At 46.4% G+C, this 21,151-nt stretch overlaps 1 protein-coding gene across 5 annotated transcripts in view; it reads right to left on the minus strand.

The window, feature by feature from the left end:
• Positions 1–21,151, minus strand: part of LOC115117173 (chloride channel protein 2-like) — a 223,932-nt gene that overhangs the window by 68,404 nt on the left and 134,377 nt on the right. For all 5 annotated transcript variants that reach the window (XM_065024329.1, XM_065024332.1, XM_065024330.1 and 2 more), the window contains exons 9-15: positions 20,226–20,310; positions 18,083–18,184; positions 17,586–17,670; positions 16,855–17,010; positions 7,390–7,459; positions 7,060–7,170; positions 5,839–6,052 (exon numbers count right to left, since the gene is read on the minus strand). In XM_065024329.1, the coding sequence (XP_064880401.1) occupies positions 5,839–6,052; positions 7,060–7,170; positions 7,390–7,459; positions 16,855–17,010; positions 17,586–17,670; positions 18,083–18,184; positions 20,226–20,310 (823 nt within the window). The remainder of the gene's footprint in view (positions 1–5,838; positions 6,053–7,059; positions 7,171–7,389; positions 7,460–16,854; positions 17,011–17,585; positions 17,671–18,082; positions 18,185–20,225; positions 20,311–21,151) is intronic.

A 21,151-nucleotide genomic window follows, 5' to 3' on the forward strand; every position in this document is an offset into this window, starting at 1 on the left:
AGGGGGCTTTGGGCTAGGGGGCGTTATTTTCACATCCGGATGAAAAGCGTGCCCAAAGTAAACTGCCTGTTTCTCAGGCCCAGAAGCTAGGATATGCTAGATAAAAATACTCTAAAGTTTCTAAAACTGTTAAAAACATGTCTGTGAGTATAACAGAACTTATTTACAGTTACAGACCTATATCCATCCTGCCCTGCCTATCTAAGGTCTTCGAAAGCCAAGTCAACAAACAAGTCACTGACCATCTCGAATCCCACCGTACCTTCTCCGCTGTGCAATCTGGTTTCCGAGCCGGTCACGGGTGCACCTCAGCCACGCTCAAGGTACTAAACAATATCATAACCGCCATCGATAAAAGACAGTACTGTGCAGCCGTCTTCATCGACCTGGCCAAGGCTTTCGACTCTGTCAATCACCATATTCTTATCGGCAGACTCAGTAGCCTCGGTTTTTCTAATGACTGCCTTGCCTGGTTCACCAACTACTTTGCAGACAGAGTTCAGTGTGTCAAATCGGAGGGCATGCTGTCCGGTCCTCTGGCAGTCTCTATGGGGCTGCCACAGGGTTCAATTCTCGGGCCGACTCTTTTCTCTGTATATATCAATGATGTTGCTCTTGCTGCGGGCGATTCCCTGATCCACCTCTACGCAGACGACACCATTCTGTATACTTCCGGCCCGTCCTTGGACACTGCTATCTAACCTCCAAACGAGCTTCAATGCCATGCAACATTCCTTCCGTGGCCTCCAACTGCTCTTAAACGCTAGTAAAACCAAATGCATGCTTTTCAACCGTTCGCTGCCTGCACCCGCACGCCCGACTAGCATCACCACCCTGGATGGTTCCGACCTAGAATATGTGGACATCTATAAGTACCCAGGTGTCTGGATAGACTGTAAACTCTCCTTCCAGACTCATATCAAACATCTCCAATCTAAAATCAAATCTAGAGTTGGCTTTCTATTCCGCAACAAAGCCTCCTTCGCTCACGCCGCCAAACCTACCCTAGTAAAACTGACTATCCTACCGATCCTCGACTTCGGCGATGAGATGACATCGCCGAAGATAGCTTCCAATACTCTACTCAGCAAACTGGATGCAGTTTATCACAGTGCCATCCGTTTTGTTACTAAAGCACCTTATACCACCCACCACTGCGACCTGTATGCTCTAGTCGGCTGGCCCTTGCTACATATTCGTCGCCAGACCCACTGGCTCCAGGTCATCTACAAGTCCATGCTAGGTAAAGCTCCGCCTTATCTCAGTTCACTGGTCACGATGGCAACACCCACCCGTAGCACGCGCTCCAGCAGGTGTATCTCACTGTACATCCCTAAAGCCAACACCTCATTTGGCCGCCTTTCGTTCCAGTTCTCTGCTGCCTGTGACTAGAACGAATTGCAAAAATCGCTGAAGTTGGAGACTTTTATCTCCATCACCAACTTCAAACATCTGCTATCTGAGCAGCTTACCGATCGCTGCAGCTGTACATAGTCTATCGGTAAATAGCCCACCCAATTTTACCTACCTCATCCCCATACTGTTTATATTTATTTACTTTTCTGCTCTTTTGCACACCAATATCTCTACCTGTACATCACCATCTGATCCTTTATCACTCCAGTGTTAATCTGCAAAATTGTAATTATTCGCCTACCTCAAGCCGTTTGCACACAATGTATATAGACTCTCTTTTTTTCTACTGTGTTATTGACTTGTTAATTGTTTACTCCATGTGTAACTCTGTGTTGTCTGTTCACACTGCTATGCTTTATCTTGGCCAGGTCGCAGTTGCAAATGAGAACTTGTTCTCAACTAGCCTACCTGGTTAAATAAAGGTGAAATAAAATAAAATATAAAAACATTTTGGCAGGCGAAACCCCGAGGACAAACCATCCAGGAATTTTATTTTTTGAGATGACTGTGTCTTCCATTAGTTTTCTATGGGATACTAGGCATCTGGTTGCAGTTCCTATGGCTTCCACTAGATGTCAACATTCTTTAGAAATTGGTTGATGTTTTTCCTTTGAGAAATGAAGAAGTAACCTTTCCTTTCAGGGAGTCGAGCCAAGTGGACTGTTTTGTTTGGGGCGCGCGACCTGAAGCTCGCTCCACTTTCATTTTATCCTCTATTGAACACAGTTTATCCCGTCTTAAATTTGATTGATTATTTACGTTTTAAATATCTAAAGTTGGATTAGGAAAGTTGTTTGAAATATTTGGACCAAGTTTACAGGTAACGTATTAGATCATTTTTAGTCATGTTGGGCGAGTTGGAACCGGGTTGAAATATGATTGTCATGTGTGTCACGGTCTGACCATCGTTCGTATGTGTTTTCCTTGTTTTAGTGTTGGTCAGGACGTGAGCTGGGTGGGCATTCTATGTTGTGTGTCTGGTTTGTCTATTTCTATGTTTGGCCTGATATGGTTCTCAATCAGAGGCAGGTGTTAGTCATTGTCTCTGATTGGGAACCATATTTAGGTAGCCTGTTTTGTGTTGGGTTTTGTGGGTGATTGTCCTTGGTGTTTTTGGTCCTGTCTCTGTGTTAGTTTACGCAAGTATAGGCTGTTTCGGTTTTCGTTACGTTATTTGTTTTGTAGTGTTTGTATTTAGATTCGTGTTACGTTTGTTGAATAAACATGGATCGCAATCTACACGCTGCATTTTGGTCCGACTCTCCTTCACCACAAGAGAACCGTTACAGAATCACCCACCACAAAAGGACCAACCAGCGTGTCAAAAGACAGGAGCCGCAGGAGAGGCAACAGAGGCAGCAGCAGCAGGAGAAGCAGCAGCTACAGTGGGAGAGGCTGCACTACTTGGAGAAATGGACTTGGGAGGAGATTCTAGACGGGAGAGGACCCTGGGAACAGCCTGGAGATTATTGTCGCCCCAAAGCCGAGCTGGAGGCAGCAAAAGCAGAGAGGCGGCATTATGAGGAGCTAGCACGGCAGAGCGGATGGAAGCCCGAGAGTCAGCCCCAAAAATATCTTGGGGGGTGGCTCACAGGGAGTAGGGCTACGCCAGGTAGGAGACCTGCGCAAACTCCCTGTGTTTACCGGGGGGCTAGAGAGACCGGGCAGGCACCGTGTTATGCAGTGGTGCGCACGGTGTCCCCAGTGCGGGTGCATAGCCCGGTGCGGTATATTCCAGCTCCTCGTATCGGCCGGGCTAGAGTGGGCATCGAGCCAGGTAAGGTTGGGCAGGCTCGGTGCTCAAGAGCTCCAGTGCGCCTGCACGGTCCGGTCTATCCAGTACCACCTCCACACCCCAGCCCTCCGGTAGCAGCTCCCCGCACCAGGCTTCCTGTGCGTGTCCTCGGTCCAGTACCACCAGTGCCAGCACCACGCATCAGGCCTCCAGTGCGCCTCGTCTCTCCAGCGCTGCCGGAGTCTCCCGCTTGTTCAGCGCTGCTGGAGCCTTTCTCCTCTCCTGCGCTGCCGGAGTCTCCCGCCTGTTCAGCGCAGCCAGAGCCTTCCTCCTCTACAGCGCTGCTGGAGTCTCCTGCCTGTTCAGCGCAGCCTGAGCTGCCAGCCTGCATGGAGCAGCCAGAGCTGCCAGCCTGCATGGAGCAGCCAGAGCTGCCAGCCTGCATGGAGCAGCCAGAGCTGCCAGCCTGCATGGAGCAGCCAGAGCTGTCAGTCTGCATGAAGCAGCCAGAGATGCCAGTCTGCATGGAGCAGCCAGAGATGTCAGTCTGCATGAAGCAGCCAGAGATGTCAGTCTGCATGAAGCAGCCAGAGCTGCCAGTCTGCATGGAGCAGCCAGAGCTGTCAGTCTGCATGAAGCAGCCAGAGATGTCAGTCTGCATGGAGCAGCCAGAGCTGTCAGTCTGCATGGAGCGGCCAGTCTGCATGGAGCTGCCAGTCTGCAAGGAGCTGCCAGTCTGTAAGGAGCTGCCAGTCTGCAAGGAGCCTCCAGTCTGCACGGAGCCGCCAGAGCTGCCAGTCTGTAAGAAGCCGTCAGAGCTGTCAGTCCATATGGGGCAGCCAGAGCCGCCAGTCAGCGTGGAGCAGCCAGAGCCGCCAGTCAGCATGGAGCAGCCAGATCCGTCAGTCTGCCAGGATCCGCCAGTCAGCCAGACTCTTCCAGATCTGCCAGTCAGCGAGACTCTTCCAGATCTGCCAGTCAACCAGACCCTTCCAGATCTGCTAGTCAACCAGACTCTTCCAGATCTGCCAGTCAACCAGACTCTTCCAGATCCACCAGTCAACCAGACTCTTCCAGATCCGCCAGTCAACCAGACTCTTCAAGATCCGCCAGTCAGCCAGGATCCGCCAGTCAGCCAGGATCTGCCAGTCAGCCAAGATCTGCCAGTCAGCCAGGATCCGCCAGTCAGCCAGGATCTGCCAGTCAACCAGACTCTTCCAGATCTGCTAGTCAACCAGACTCTTCCAGATCCGCCAGTCAACCAGACTCTTCCAGATCCGCCAGTCAACCAGACTCTTCCAGATCCGCCAGTCAACCAGACTCTTCCAGATTCGCCAGTCAGCCGGGATCTGCCAGAACTGCCAGTCGGCCAGGATCCGCCAGTCGGCCAGGATCCGCCAGTCGGCCAGGACCCACCAGTCGGACAGGATCCACCAGTCGGATAGGATCCACCAGTCAGCCAGGATCTGCCAGATCCGCCAGTCAGCCAGGATCCGCCAGTCAGCCAGGATCTGCCAGTCAGCCAGGATCTGCCGAAACCACCAGCCAGCCAGGATCTGGTAGATCCATCAACCTGCCTGAGCTTCCTCTCACTTCTGAGCTTCCTCTCACTCCTGAGCTTCCTCTCACTCCTGAGCTTCCCCTCACTCCTGAGCTTCCCCTCCCGAGGTACCCCTCAGTCCGAGCTACCCCTAAGTCCTGAGATACATCAGTCCGGAGCTGCCCCTCAGTCCAGTGGGGCCCGTTGTTAGGTTTCCTAGGCCAAGGTTAGCGGCGAGGGTCGCCACTCAAGGGACGCTAAGGAGGTGGACTAAGACAACTATGGAGTGGGGTCCACGTCCAGCGCCAGAGCCGCCACCGCGGACAGATGCCCACCCAGACCCTCCCCTATAGGTTTAGGTTGTGCGTTCGGAGTCCGCACCTTGGGGGGGGGGGGGGGTTCTGTCACGGTATGACCATCGTTCGTATGTGTTTTCCTTGTTTTAGTCTTGGTCAGGACGTGAGCTGGGTGGGCATTCTATGTTGTGTGTCTGGTTTGTCTATCTCTATGTTTGGCCTGATATGGTTCTCAATCAGAGGCAGGTGTTAGTCATTGTCTCTGATTGGGAATCATATTTAGGTAGCCTGTTTTGTGTTGGGTTTTGTGGGTGATTGTCCTTGGTGTCTTTGGTCCTGTCTCTGTGTTAGTTTACGCAAGTATAGGCTGTTTCGGTTTTCGTTACGTTATTTGTTTTGTAGTGTTTGTATTTAGATTCGTGTTACGTTTGTTGAATAAACATGGATCGCAATCTACACGCTGCATTTTGGTCCGACTCTCCTTCACCACAAGAGAACTGTTACAATGTGTTTGTATGATGGGGTGCTGTCCTCAGATAATAGCATGGTTTGCTTTCGCCGTAAAGCCTTTTTGAAATCTGACATTATTTCAAGAAGTTAAGCTTCATTTTGGTGTATTGCACTTGTGATTTTATGAAAGTTAAATATTTTTAATAATTTAATTTGAATTTGGAGCTCTGCCATTTCACCGGATGTTGTCAAAATGATCCCGCTAACGGGATTTGATCCATAAGACGATATTATTAACTTAGATAGATAGATAGTTAACGTAGATAGATTGATAGTTAACAAAGATAGACAGTTAACCTTAACGTAGATAGATTGATAGATAGAAGTGTAGTCCTACGTACTCGTGGTGTCCCCAGCCCAGCTCAGGGAGGTAGGGTAGTTTCTTGATCCTGATGATGGAGTCATATAGCGAGGGCTGGAGGGACTGGGCCACGGCGTTGGCCAGTATTACCGCTATCATCACCGGCAGGATGTGGCTGATCTGACCCGTCAGCTCAAACACAATGACCGCTGTCGACACCGTGTGGGTCACCGCTCCAGACAGGGCTGCCGCACCTGGGAGATGAGGAGAGGAAGGGAGGGGAGAGGAGAGAAGAGAGGATGAGAGGAAGAAAGGAAGAGAGCAGGAGAGGAAGGAATGGGTACAGATAAAGGTTACTGTCCATTGACATTAGTAAAGTAATATCAGTGCAATAATAATAATCTCATGCCCTCAACTCTTTACTGAGCCTTCATCAATAATACTGGAACAACAAATTGAGGAGGGGCGAAGGGGAGGAGGGATTAGAAGGGAGGGAAGGAGGGAGGGAGGAGAGAGGAGGGAGGGAGGGAGGGAGGAGAGGGGAAGGGAGGGATGGATTAGGGATGGGCGAGATGACTGTACCTCACAAGGTCAAAGATAAAAAAGTTTAAAAAGTTAAACATTTTAAACATCTTCAATATTTTGTAACCGTTATTGAACAAAGAAAAAGAGATTAGTGGATATAATGAGAGGAAGAAGAAGGAGTGGAGAGAGTGGGCAGCAGTGATAGAGGAGGGAGAGAAGGTTGATTATTCCTAACATAAGGATGGAGTGAGGAAAGAGAGCGCGAATTCATTTGATTTGAGAGACAAAGACAATGAGAGGGTAAATGTAGCCATGCTGAGATTAAAGAGAGGGAACATCAGAGAGACAGAAAGCTGAGTTAGAGGTGAGTCAACAACATCAGCACCCATTAGACACAAACACAGTTGACATCAATCCCTACACTGAACAACAGCATAATCAGCACAACCGTCAACAACAACACTAACAGCAATATCACTCATAGCAACAACATTAAAGGACATCTTGCCAAAGGGGACTTCTAAAGCGCATCATTTAGTTTTTATCCTTGACATAAATGTCTTTATATTAATACTGGGTCTAGCAGTGTCTTATTGTATCTGGCTTTCTATTTCCTAATTGTTACAATAATGGTGTCTAGATGTGTCTAGTCTTGAATAGGTATTGTTAATCTTGTCTAGCTATACCAAACTTTGTCTTTGTTTGTGTGTGTGTCTGTGTGTCTACAGTAACTCACCCACAACGGCATACCCTCCTGGCACTATGGGGTAGATGGTGCCATCAGAGTGGATGCCATCAGGGAACCAGGCAGCCATGCTCTCCCCGACCAGACGGCCAAACGCTGCCCCTAGCACACACACACGCACGCACACAGGCGCACGCACGCGCACGCACGCACGCACGCAAACACACACACACACACACACACACACACACACACACACACACACACACACATTTAATGAGAGCGTAACATACTGGTACACAGACACTCACAAGACTCCATAGCATAGCATGTTCCCAGGGTTAACATTATTGCTGAAACACACACACACACTTCTCTTACCAATGACGAAGACGGGCATGAAGGCTCCACATGGCACAGGAATGGTGGTGGCCAGAGCAGACATCCAGAACTGAGACAGACACACAGATACAAAGTCACAGAGGGAACAGTGTGGCATTTCCGTCAGCCAACAGGACAATCCTCCATTTAACCTCTTCAGTCGACCCTCTACTTTTTTGAAAATTTTGTTAAAAATCGCGCAACATTTCAGCGCCCTGCTACTCATGCCAGGAATATAGTACGTTCATATGGTTAGAATGTGTGGATAGGAAACCCTCTGACGTTTTTAAAACTGGTTAAATCACGACTGTGGCTATTACATAACGTGCGTTACATCGGAAAGCGCAGGAAAACCTGATCACAGAAAATGGAAATAAATATCCTTGCGCCACTTCCAGCAATTGTTAACAGTGAGCCGAATTAGATAAGACCGAGCATTCAACTCCCACAGCATCCCCATGTTGTCGAGTATCTTGTGAATTTAATCATCTTTGATTCTTGGTTGAACCGATCTCCGCCCAGATCATTCCGGAAGAGCTCTCTCCTGAAATTTTTTCCAAGACTAATGATATTTACATCGCCTACGGATGATTTTTATCGCTTATTAACGCTTATTAACGTTTACTAATACCTAAAGTAGCATTACAAACGTATTTCGAAGTGTTTTGTGAAAGTTTATCGTCTACTTTTTGAATTTTAAAAAATGACGTTACGTTGTGAAATCGCTGTTTTTTTCGTTTATCACACAGTCTACATATAACGATATCTTGGCTTTATATGGCCCGATTTAATCGAAATAAAGACCCAATAGTGTTTATGGGACATCTAGGAGTGCCAACAAAGAAGATGGTGAAAGGTAATGACTGTTTTCTATTTTATTGTGCGGTTTGTGTAACGCCGAAATGCTAATTATTTTGTTTACGTCCCCTGCTGTGCTTTTCTGTTGTAGTGTATTGGTGCATGCTATCAGATAATAGCTTCTCATGCTGTCGCCGAAAAGCATTTTAAAAATCTGACTTGTTGCCTGGATTCACAACGAGTGTAGCTTTAATTTGATACCCTGCATGTGTATTTTAATGAACTTTTGAGTTTTAACTAATACTATTAGCATTTAGCGTAGCGCATTTGCATTTCCAGAGCTCTAGTTGGGACGCAAGCGTCCCAAGTAGAGGCAACAGGTTAACTCAACAGCTGCTCTGACTTCTGATCAGTACTGTCTTTTATTCTGCACTATAAAAGAAAATACTCCATTGTGATAGACTCATCTCTTCCCAGGCGCGAACTAGCTAACGTCAGTCCGCATCTGGGTGAGAATGAACTGTCACACACCGCCTTCATTTGATGAAAACTCTGAAATGAACTGAACTCTGGATAATGAGCGAGCTGATTGGAAGATGCAGTCGCCACCGACGGGAGAGGTGGCAAATTAGAGACAAACAAAAGGAAATGTCAGTAGTGATAGGCTTGGGTCATCTTCTCGAACTGCACTGTTGGTTAAAGGCTTGTAAAGTAAGCATTTCACAATAAAGTCTACACTTGTTGTATTCGGCGCATATGGCAAATAAAGTTTTATTTTATTTTATTTACCGTATCCTGGGATATTTGGAAAAATTCAAGGGATGGTTTTTGAATACCGTCAAAACTATTTCTTTGAAGTTTGTTGTGGAAATTCACCACTAAGGACTCAATATAACATTTTCCCTCAAGTTTTTAAATACATTTTAATATTTGTAGCTACTTGTGCAATACGTTAGGAGATAAAGCAAATTGCGTTCTTCATTTCACCTGTCACATTATTTTACATTATGAAGCTTACCATAGTTCCCTAGAACAGTTGCGCCAGTCACATTTGTTTGTAAAGAGCGCAACCGGAGAAAGCAGTAGTGTTCAGTGGAGGCTGCTGAGGGGAGGACGGCTCATAATAATGACCGGAACAGAATGAATGCGTTTGATATATTTGATACCATTCCACTGATTCCGATTCAGCCATTACAACAAGCCCATCCTCCCCAATTAAGGTGCCACCAACCCTGTGTGGTAGTGTTCTATATCTATCAGCGAGTCTTTGTTCTGCAGCGTACATGAGGTGATGAAGTTACACAGAGTTCTGGATGAGTTCTGTACAGCTGGCATTTTTTCCCCCGTGCTTCCTGCTAGCATTTGTTTTCTTCTCCCCTCTGCTCCAAGTACACATGCTGCTCTTCCTTTAGAAAAGCAGCATCACAACTTTGTTCATTCGCACAATTTGTCTAGTTCACTTTCGCTTGTAAATGTCCGCACTCACCAAAAATGACATTCGGTAGCTACTAGCTATGCTTGTATAACTTTATGAGCTGGATTTGTCTGGATTTGCAATTAGTTTGTTGGTTTTCGCTCATTAGCCTTTAGCTAACAGCGTTGATGTGATTTTAATATTACTTGTGCAAATTTTTTTAGAATTCTAGTAATAGATGCACAATGGGCTTTTTGTGTGTTTTTAGCGCCCCTCTGTGTGCTATGCCGGTAATACCGTAAATCCCGGGATGGCAGAGGAACGGTATGCCGGTATGAAATTCTGGAACTGACCAAGCCTAGTCATCGGTGACACACACACACACACACACACACACACACACACACACACACACACACACCTTTCCAATATAGCCACAACCCCACACATACAAACACCCCTACACAACATTCACACAGGCCAAATAAAGAGAGCTTCCTCTCCGGAAGCCACAGCTCCCTAGGGATTCAGTCTTTGCAAGGAGAGGACGGAAGTGTGATGTGGCCATTACATAAACCTCTCAACAACTATCTGCCTGGTTTAGAGGTTTAAATAGACCTCTTAATTACACTCATCTCTCTCTCCTTTCCATTTCCCCCATTCACATCTCTTTCTTTTCCGCTTTCTCCCTCCCTCTCTCTCTAGTTAGCAGTAATTAAGCCCAGCTGCCAGTGTGATCTAATGGATCTCTGTCAGTAACTCTACACCCTACGCTGCTTTCACACCTATCCAAACACACACACACACACACAGAGGATTACTGCGTCATTCACACATATGTGAATGTCATTGGGGATTACTGCGTCATACACACACCTGTGTCATGGCACAAACACACACAGCAGGAGTCATTGATGGAAAATGGAGCATGGCAGAGAAGAATGTGTGTGGCGGGCTGCCACTTGACACAACACGCATGACACACACAAGTAATAGTCTAACCTAATAGCTGTTATGCTGTCAATTACCATGCACCATGATGGAAATGGTCAGAAATAACTAACTTCTCAAAAAGGTGAACACACAGTCTGGCCAGGCAAACTTCAATAAGGGAGAGAGGTTTAATGGATCTGGAAACTCATAACATGGGCTTAAGGTTATTACAGAGGTATGAACTAAGATGGCACCTGGAGGAGTGTGAGTGTGTAGGTAGAGAAAAGTAGAGCGAAAAAAATAAGTATTTGTCTGTGTGTATTTGTGTGTAGTGCCTTTCTGTACTTCTTTAAGACACACACACAGCATTGCATTGAGTGGACACTGCTGTATGTCAATCCACTTATTCAGTTTAAGGTTACAGGGTTCCCTAGAATTGAATTGTCTTACCTAACAGTAACACAGCTCTCTCTTCTAACACTCTCCTTTTTCATCTGCATCCATACCACCACTTTCTTTCTATCCCTCTCTCTCTGGTCTCTAATGAGAAGAGAGGAGACCAGGCTTGGTTTCTGTTGACTGCCTTGGTTGATATAAAATCATTATTACTGCTCTAGTAATTAGTCCCCTCTGTCTTGCACACACACACACGCACACACAGGTGAGAGGAAAATAATTTAGGCAGCGTGCGATGACGTCACTTCCCCTTCATTGGCAGTCGCTAGGACAGCAGGCAGGGCAGCTATTCCCATGGTGACGGGCGGTGGTGACGTTGGCCTCCCTGCCCAGTGACAGTCACCCTGGGTTCTTACCTCCCTGCCACAGGGTTGCCTAGGCGATGCTCTTGCTGACTCACGCAGGTATGAGCAGACAGATATGGCTTCATTATTACTGTATCATGGAATATCACCTACAGTACTATACCTCAGATATAACTTTCAGACCAGGTGGACCTTGGGATGCTGCAAGAGGGGACTTCAACTACTAAACACATGCACACACACGCAAACACACAATGTAATCCCAAATCACAGAATCCCTGATTACTGACCTTCTGTGCCAGAACCAACAACCTTTACAGAATAACAGCGGAAGATGGTCATAAAATAGCTGATGCAATCACTGAAAAACAACGGGAACACCCACCGCATCAACATCCTACTGTAACATTCTCCTGTAACATCCTACTGTAACTGTACTGTAACAGTCTAATGCATAGTAGCTATAGTCCTATCCTATATCTCCATCATACTCATCTATATAATTCCTTTAAAACGCCCCTTTTCCTAGTTTCGTTTGACTCTTGCTTCCTCCATGTCTCTTCTCTAACTCTGTTCTCGTCTGTCATTTCTCTCACTCACTAGGCAAAAGCACAGACAGACACACAGTAAAAGTGGGCGACAGGTGAGTGTGGGCCTGTAAAAGGGAGATTTTCTATGGTAATGGAGAGGTTTATAATGTTTATAGAGAGCCAGGCAGAGCTGGAGAACACACACACAAGAAGTTGCCGCCGATAGTATTTTTTTGTTGGTGTTATTTCTTACATTATTAGCCCAGAACATTTTTTGCATTATTACATACTGCCGGAAATAGCTTTGGGATATCAAAGCGGCGTTAACTCAACAGCATTTTCGACCAGAATTTCTACTTTCCTGAATTGGATCCTTTGTTCGTACCATCCAAGGCGATTGAACTTATCCCAGAGGCTGCTCCAAGATGCCGCCGGTGAAGAAGAGGTATTCTGAGTGGACTTGTAGTCCAAATCAGGAGGCTAGCACACCATACACAGCTTCCGAGTATATTACTCGCTAATGTTCAGTCCCTGGACAATAAAGTAGACGAGCTCAGGGTGAGAATCTTCTTCCAGAGAGACATTAACATACCTCTCTCCAGATATACTGTCCCCGTCCATACAGTAGGCTGGGACCGCAGGCAGGGCAGCTATTCATTGCACAGCTAGGAATAAAGAACTCTCCAGGAAGAAGAAAGGCGGAGGTGTATATATCATGATTAAATACTCAAGGTGTGATTGTGATAATGTATAGAAACTCAAGCCCTTTTGTTCACCCAACCTAGAATACCTCACAATCAAATGCCGACCGTATTACCTCCCAAGAGAATTCTCTTTGGTTATCATCACAGCCGTGTATATTCCCACCGAGGCCGATGCCACGATGGCTCCCAAGGAGCTGCACTGGACTTTGTGCAAACTGGAAAATGAATAATCTGACGCGGCTTTTATTGTAGCTAGGGACTTTAACAAGCAAATCTGAAGAAAATGCTACCGATCTTCTATCAACATATTGCCTGCAGTAGTCGCGCTTTAAAAACTCTAGACCATTGCTACTCTCGCTTCCGAGATGGGTACAAGGCACTCCCCCGCCCTCCCTTAGGCAAATCAGATCACAACTAATTTTTGCTCCTCTCTTCCTATAGGCAGAAACTCAAACAGGAAGTACCCATGCTAAGTTCTAATTGACGCTGGCCTGACCAATCAGAACCCATGCTTCAAGATTGTTTTGATCACCTGGACTGGGATATGTTCCGGGTTATCTATGAGAAACACTATGACGTATACACTGACACGATGACTGAGTTCATTCGGAAGTGCATAGGGGATGTCTAACCATGGCTAGATTGCAGCATTTGCGCAAAACTGAAAGCACGAAACACTGCATTTAACCACAGCAAGGTGACTAGGAATATGGTCAAATACAAACAGTCCAGTTATGCCCTTCGTAAGGCAATTAAACAGGCAAAATGTCAGTACAGAGACAAAGTGGAGTCGCATTTTAAACGGCTCAGACACAAGATGTATGTGCAGGGACTCCAGACAATCACGGATTACAAAGGGAAAACCAGCCATGACCTGGACACCTATGTCTTGCTCCCGGACAAGCTAAACACTTCTTCACCCGGTTTGAGGATAACACAGTGCCACCGACGTGGGCCGCTCCCAAGCATTGTGAGCTCTCGTTCTCCATGGCCGACACAAGTACGATTTTTTACATGTTTTAGTTATCCGTTATTTTACCAGGTAAGTTGACTGAGAACACGTTCTCATTTACAGCAACAACCTGAGGAATAGTTACAGGGGAGAGGAGGGGGATGAATGAGCCAATTGTAAACTGGGGATTATTAGGTGACCGTGATGGTTTGAGGGCCAGATTGGGAATTTAGCCAGGACACCGGGGTTAACACTCCTCCTCTTACGATAATTGCCATGGGATCTTTAATGACCTCAGAGAGTCAGGACACCCGTTTAACGTCCCATCCGAAAGACGGCACCCTACACAGGGCAGTGTAGGACCTGGGGCATTGGGATATTTTTTAGACCAGAGGAAAAAGTGCCTCCTACTGGCCCTCCAACACCACTTCCAGCAGCATCTGGTCTCCCATCCAGGAATTGACCAGGACCAACCCTGCTTAGCTTCAGAAACAAGCCAGCAGTGGTATGCAGGGTGGTATGCTGCTGATATTTAAGTGTGGTAATAACCCTTGCAAAGCTGCCGGCCCAGACAGCATCTCAGACTGTATGGATATATTCAATCTCTCCATGCAGGGCTCTCGAGAGGGTGGTGTTGACGATCAGTGCAGTGGAGGTGATGTTGCCCACTTTTACCAACTGGGAGGCAGCCCGTCAGGAAGTCCAGGACCCAGTTGCATAGGGTGGGGTTCAGGCCCAGGGCCCCGAGCTTAAAGGGGTACTATGGTGTGGAAGACTGAGGTGTAGTCAATGAACAGCATTCTTACATAGGTATTCCTCTTGTCCAGGTGGGATAGGGCAGTGTGCAGTGCGATGGCGAATGCATCGTCTGTGGATCTATTGGGGCGGTAAGCAAATTGAAGTGGGTCTAGGGTGCCGGGAAGGTGTTGGCGATAAGATCCTTGACTTGTCTCTCAAAGCACTTCATGATGACAGAAGTGTATGCTATGGGGTGATAGTCATTTAGTTCAATTACCTTTGCTTTTTCAGGAACAGGAACAATGGTGGACATCTTGAAGCATGTGGGGACAACAGAATAGGATAGGGAGAGATTGAATATGTCCATAAACACTCCAGCCAGCTGGTCTGCGCATGCTCTGAGGATGCGGCTAGGGTTGCCGTCTGGGCCGGCAGCCTTGCGAGGGTTAACACGCTTAAACGTCTTAACCTGAAGAGTGTCTATAACCTGAAGAGAACTCTCTTGGGAGGTAATATGGTCGGCATTTGATTTAGAAGTATTCTAGGTCGGGTGAACAAAAGGACTTGAGTTCCTGTATGGTATTACAATCACACCATGAGTAGTTAATCATGAAACATCTCGGGTAGAGATATTTATTCCTGTCTGCGTGATGAACTGAGAACCCAACTGGCTGTACGCACTCAGACAGTATATCCCGAGAGAGTCATGCCACTCCGGAAGGAAATCCTCGCCCTGACCTCGTCAACTTTATTATTATTATTGAACATTAGCAAGTAATATACTGGGAAGCGGAGGGTGGTGTGCGCGTCTCCTAACTCCTAACTAAAAATCCACTCTGAGTACCCCCTTTTCCGCCGGCGGTGTCCTGGAACAGCCTCGGGAATGAGTTCAATGGCCCTGGGGGTACGAACAAAGAATCTGATTCGGGAAAGTCGTATTCCTAGTCATAATGCTGGTGAGTTACCGCCACTCTGATATCCAAAAGTTCTTCCTGGCTGTATGTAATAACACAAAACATTTCCTGGGCTAATAATATAATAACACATTAAACAACATAATACTGAAAAGTTTCCTAAGAGCTAGAAACACGGCAGCCCTATCCATTGGCGCCATTTTATACCATTTGTGTTTGACAGAACCAGAGGACAGTCTATCGCCCGGGCCCCTAGGGGGAGGCCCTACTCTTATTCCCACTCCAATTACTGGGCTGCCACCACCCTCCAACAGAGGACTGGAGAACGACTGCAAAAAACCTATTGGGGTCAAAAAGTTGTCTCAATGCAGTGTGATAGCTAAAAACGGTCAGTCTGCAATAGAGAAGACATCCTATGAGTAATATCATAGAGAGAATCAATCCATAGAAAGTCTGTCTGTCTGTCCCCCCCCCCCCCCCGAGGAACTGGTCTGGCCAAGTTGGGAGTGACGTTGGAGGATGAAACAGTACCATCAGAGGGGTAATTTAGAGTTGTCACAATCGTGTGGAGAGACCGACCAAGGCGCAGCGTGATTGGAGTTCCACATCTTTATATTTAGTGAAACTTAAAACAAGCCAGGAAACAAACAACGACCGTGCAGTACTGAGGTGCAACATGCACTAACTCAAAAACAATATCCCACAAAGCAGGTGGGAACAGGGAACCCTTAAGTATGATCCTCAATTAGAGACAACGAATATCAGCTGCATCAGCTGCCTCTAATTGGGAACCATACCAAGAGCACCAACATATAACCTAGAACACCCCTAGTCATGCCCTGACCTACTACACCATAGAGAACCAAGGGCGTGACAAGAGTAGAGTAGATTGGTCTCCAAAAAGTATAATGACATTTTCTTTTCAGATTATTTGAGATAAAGTACAGAAGGCAAAAAAAGAAAGTGAGCTAGGATGAGCGAGAGAGCGAAGGAGAGAAAGAGAAAGTGTATAGAGTATTTATCTTCCATTACAGCAGAATCATCACACTCAATATCTAATGCTTATATAACTTTTATCCACCCACTTTTGTCTCTCTATCCCTCTGTGGTTCTTGTTTCTCTCTCTATCCAGGGACTTTAACTGCATTACACAGCCTATTGTCTCTCTCACACACACACACAACACAGCGAGCGAACAAGATTACCAAACAGCAGTTCTGCGGTTCTCTTTTAAAAGGGGACATTTCATTTGAGCTGCTAGAACCTACACAAAGGTTACATAAAAACCTAATCAAATCCCAACAAGGTAATAACCTGATGCTTCACCTGCCCTCATATTACACTGGGCTGGGTCTCAATACTCCAAAACCCTAACCCTCATATAACACTGGGCTGGGTCTCAATACTCCAAAACCCTAACCCTCATATAACACTGGGCTGGGTCTCAATACTCCAAAACCCTAACCCTCATATAACACTGAGCTGGGTCTCAATACTCCACAACGGCCTCCTCTCCTTTCATTTAAATGAATGGACAGGATCCTGCTGTATTACCTTCATCTTTCATGTCAATAGCAAGAACGTTACTTCAGACTATTGAGACACGCCACATGTAGTGGAAGGGAGTAAAGTAACAGGGAATCAAACACATCATAGGTGATTATAAAGAAAAGGAGAGATGAGAACAAAGTGGATGATGATGATGATGATGGTGTGCCTACCTTCATTACGATGAAGAGGACGAGGGTGACAAAGACATTGACCTGGGGGTGATTCCAGGCCTGGGAGTTGCCGATGTAGTCAAACCCCTCAGCTATGCCCTGCTTGGCCCATGTCCGGTTGTCTAGCAACGTCACCAGGGACTCCTTCTGGGTCAGCTGCATGGGGGAAACAGGAAGTGACAACATAACAGACAGACAGAGGGCTAAAGTCAACAGGCATTTTTTATTTTTTATATATCCCATATTGGTCCCTAGCTCCTAACCCAAAGCATTTAAGTAGATCTGAAAGGATTGGATAGGTATAAGCAACACATCAAGAATTCATCCTAGCCTTTCAGAGGGAAAGGAGAAGTGATTACATTAGTGCTATCCCAATCTACATGAAGTGCCACGGGGTAGGTGCTAGGAGGTGATTTGAAATTGGGTACAACACATCCATTTTATTAGGAAGACCATTATGGAAAGCGGTTTCACTTTAGGCAATGGATGTGATGATATAATTTGAAGTGGTTTGGCTTAAGGCTTGTGAAGCTGAGTGGGGGTCTAGAAGACGGTGTGTAGTTGTGTGTGATGCTGTAGCTAGACTTTAGGGAGCAACAGAATCAACAGCTTATTGTAGCAGAAATAGACCAAGAGTCTGACACCCTCTCATTACAGAGACAGAAAGAGGAGAGGGTGGGAGGTAGACTCTGCCTCTATGTAAAGAAGTAAAAAAACTGAGTGGAACTAACCTTGCCTGCCATGAACTGTCCGAAGCCGGGGGGAAATGTTAGCGTAGACACCAGCAGAGTGACCAGGGCTGGATACAGCAGACGCCTGAGAGAAGAGGCACGAGGGAAGGAGGGGGAGAGGAGGAGAAAGCAAAAGGGTGTTTAGTCATTACTGTTTACTCTTCAAAACCAAACTGTCCCCAAAACCTTCCCATGGCTGAGTGATGTACAGAACATTACATTCATTTAGAGATCGGAGGATAGTTAATTAATCAGTCTGATAGGGAGATGAGTAAACACCATTCATTAATAAACACTTGTCAAGATGAATGTCTTCATTTTTCTCTGCTGTGGAGAGATCTGCATCAATAGAGCTGATTTCACAGAGTAATCTATCTAGTTGTGCGCTAGTGTGTGCGTGCATGTGTGCGCTAGTGTGTTTGTGGGACACTAGGACACAGGGACTATCTGGGACCCAGTAGGGGCTTCTGTCTGACATTGATGACATCATGACTTACTTCTTCATGAGGAACTTGTTGATGGTCTTCTGTTTTCTGATGAACTGGACTATCAGTCTGTTCAGGTAGACAAACAATGCACCGCCAAAACCACTGGCAATACTGAGGAGAGAGGAGGAGGGTAGAGGAGGGAGGGTTGAGAGAGGAATGGGAGGGAATTGGGGGCAATGGAGAGAAGAGGGACAGGGAGATAAAATTAAGAAAATGTAGGTGGAGAAAGAGAGAGGGACAGGTTTACATGTATATATGTTTGTGTTTTAAGTAAGTACCAAGTATGTGTCCACTTTGTGTAACTGTCAGTAGGCAAAAGAGACAGTTTCTCCAGCCACCAGAATCAAGCAAAGCCCTTTGAAAAGTACTTTCCAAAGTTCCCCCTCAGCTACAGCCAAGTATATGAATGCTCATAAATTCATGTTCCTGCATAATGAATTCTGTCAAATACTCCTGAATAAATGATGAATGGATGAGGGAGAATCATTTCTACATGTTTTAAAGCTATTCTCTGAAACGTGTGTGTGCGTGTGTGTGTGTGTGTATGTATAAGTGTGTGTGTGTGTGTGTGTGTATGTATGTATATGTGTGTGTGTGTGTGTGTGTGTGTGTGTGTGTGTGTGTGTGTGTGTGTGTGTGTGTGTCGCAGGAGCTTGGTGGCACGTTAATTGGGGAGGACAGGCTCGTGGTAAAGGCTGGAGCAGAATCTGTGGAATGGTATCAAATACATGGTTTGATGCCATTCCATTTTCTCCGTTCCAGCCTCAGCCATGCTGAGGGGAGCCGTCCTCCCCTCAGCAGCCTCCACTGGTTTGTGTGTATGTGTGTGCACGTGTGCACGTATGTATATCTCAGAACACCACATCTGAGTACCAGTGAAAGTTTGGCTAGAAGGGGTTTACTACACAAAGGTCTTCCCCAGCTAGCATGTAGCAGAGACGACAAATTCCCCCCTCTCTCTCTCCCTGTCCGAGTTAACTGAAACACTGACCGACTTTCCCCATAAGACATCAAGGCATTGGCAAGGGAGAGGATACTGAATTACACACATAAAGGGTCTTGCGTACAGACACACACACTAACTCTTTCTCTCTCTAAACGTGAAATAAGACGGCTGTTCTCCGGAGGGAGCGTTTTGTTAGATTATGAGTTAAAGCTTCACTGCTCAGATCACGAGAGGGAGGACATCCACCAGACAAAAAGGAGAAAAGAGGAGAAAAAACTAGGGATTTTCTTCTCTTTGGGAGAAAACGCAGAGTTAAGTAGTAGATGGCTGTTCTTTCTTCTGAGATGGAGAAAGAGAGAGAGAGACGAGAGAGAAAGAGGCTCTGGTCTAATTCAGTTATGTGGTAAGCCCAGAGGCTACGCTACTACGGTAACAGCAAGCTAAAATAAGATGTCCTAAATGCACCACCTTGCTGGCTGAATAATCAATGTTAGGTGACTAACGTCAGGAGGCTATCCTCCTGAACACTCACACCAGCTTTCACCTGCTAACAGAGGCAACGTAGCGCTCACTGGCTAACAGAGGCAACGTAGCGCTCACTGGCTAACAGAGGCAATGTAGCGCTCACTGGCTAACAGAGGCAACGTAGGGCTCACTGGCTAACAGAGGAAACATAGGGCTCACTGGCTAACAGAGGCAACGTAGGGCTCACTGGCTGACAGAGGCAATGTAGGGCTCACTGGCTACCAGAGGCAACGTAGGGCTCACTGGCTAACAGAGACAACGTAGCGCTCACTGGCTAACAGAGGCAACGTAGCGCTCACTGGCTAACAGAGGCAATGTAGCGCTCACTGGCTAACAGAGGCAACGTAGGGCTCACTGGCTAACAGAGGAAACATAGGGCTCACTGGCTAACAGAGGCAACGTAGGGCTCACTGGCTAACAGAGGCAACGTAGCGCTCACTGGCTAACAGAGGCAACGTAGGGCTCACTGGCTAACAGAGGCAACGTAGGGCTCACTGTCTAACAGAGGCAATGTAGGGCTCACTGTCTAACAGAGCTAACGTAGGGCTCACTGGCTAACAGAGGCAACGTAGGGCTCACTGGCTAACAGAGGCAACGTAGCGCTCACTGGCTAACAGAGGCAATGTAGGGCTCACTGGCTAACAGAGGCAATGTAGGGCTCACTGGCTAACAGAGACTCACCCAATGACAGCAAAGGCTGGGAGCTCCTGGAGGTCAAAGGGGAAGTCCAGACGGAAACGGGTTTTAAACAGAGCTGTGATGGTCTCTGTGTAGGACGGAGGGAGGGAGTGAGGGATGGAGAGAGAGTGATTCATCATTATCAAAATGCTTTTAAGGGGCTATATATAGTACAGACCTTATATCAATGATTGCATGTGCCAGTATACAGTATACAGTATACAGTATGGGTTGTTCCACGAAATGACTGCCTATTGCATCCCGTTGATATTTGAAATGAAATTGTGCACCAATACTGATTTTTAAAAGCCTTTTAATATTTAATGAGGAGCCCTTTAATATAGACCACATGGATAGTGGTGCCATTGTAAATAAGAATTTCCTTTTAACTGACCTGCTTAGTTAAATAAATCAGATTTCTTTATATGAATAAAACTTGCTAAAGTGCAAAAATACTGCATTTTAACATGTTCCTCTGTGCACCCTCTGATTTTAACATGTTCCTCTGTGCACCCTCTGATTTTAACATGTTCCTCTGTGCACCCTCTGACTTCTAGGAAGATTTGAACATGTTCCTCTGTGCACCCTCTGACTTCTAGGAAGATTTGAACATGTTCCTCTGTGCACCCTCTTACTTCTAGGAAGATTTGAACATGTTCATCTGTGCACCCTCTGATTTTAACATGTTCCTCTGTGCACCCTCTGATTTGAACATGTTCCTCTGTGCACCCTCTGATTTGAACATGTTCCTCTGTGCACCCTCTGATTTGAACATGTTCCTCTGTGCACCCTCTGATTTGAACATGTTCCTCTGTGCACCCTCTGATTTGAACATGTTCCTCTGTGCACCCTCTGACTTCTAGGAAGATTTGAACATGTCTCTCTGTGCACCCTCTGACTTCTAGGAAGATTTGAACATGTTCCTCTGT

This window comes from Oncorhynchus nerka, linkage group LG11, assembly GCF_034236695.1.
Source record: "Oncorhynchus nerka isolate Pitt River linkage group LG11, Oner_Uvic_2.0, whole genome shotgun sequence".
Taxonomy (NCBI): domain Eukaryota; kingdom Metazoa; phylum Chordata; class Actinopteri; order Salmoniformes; family Salmonidae; genus Oncorhynchus; species Oncorhynchus nerka.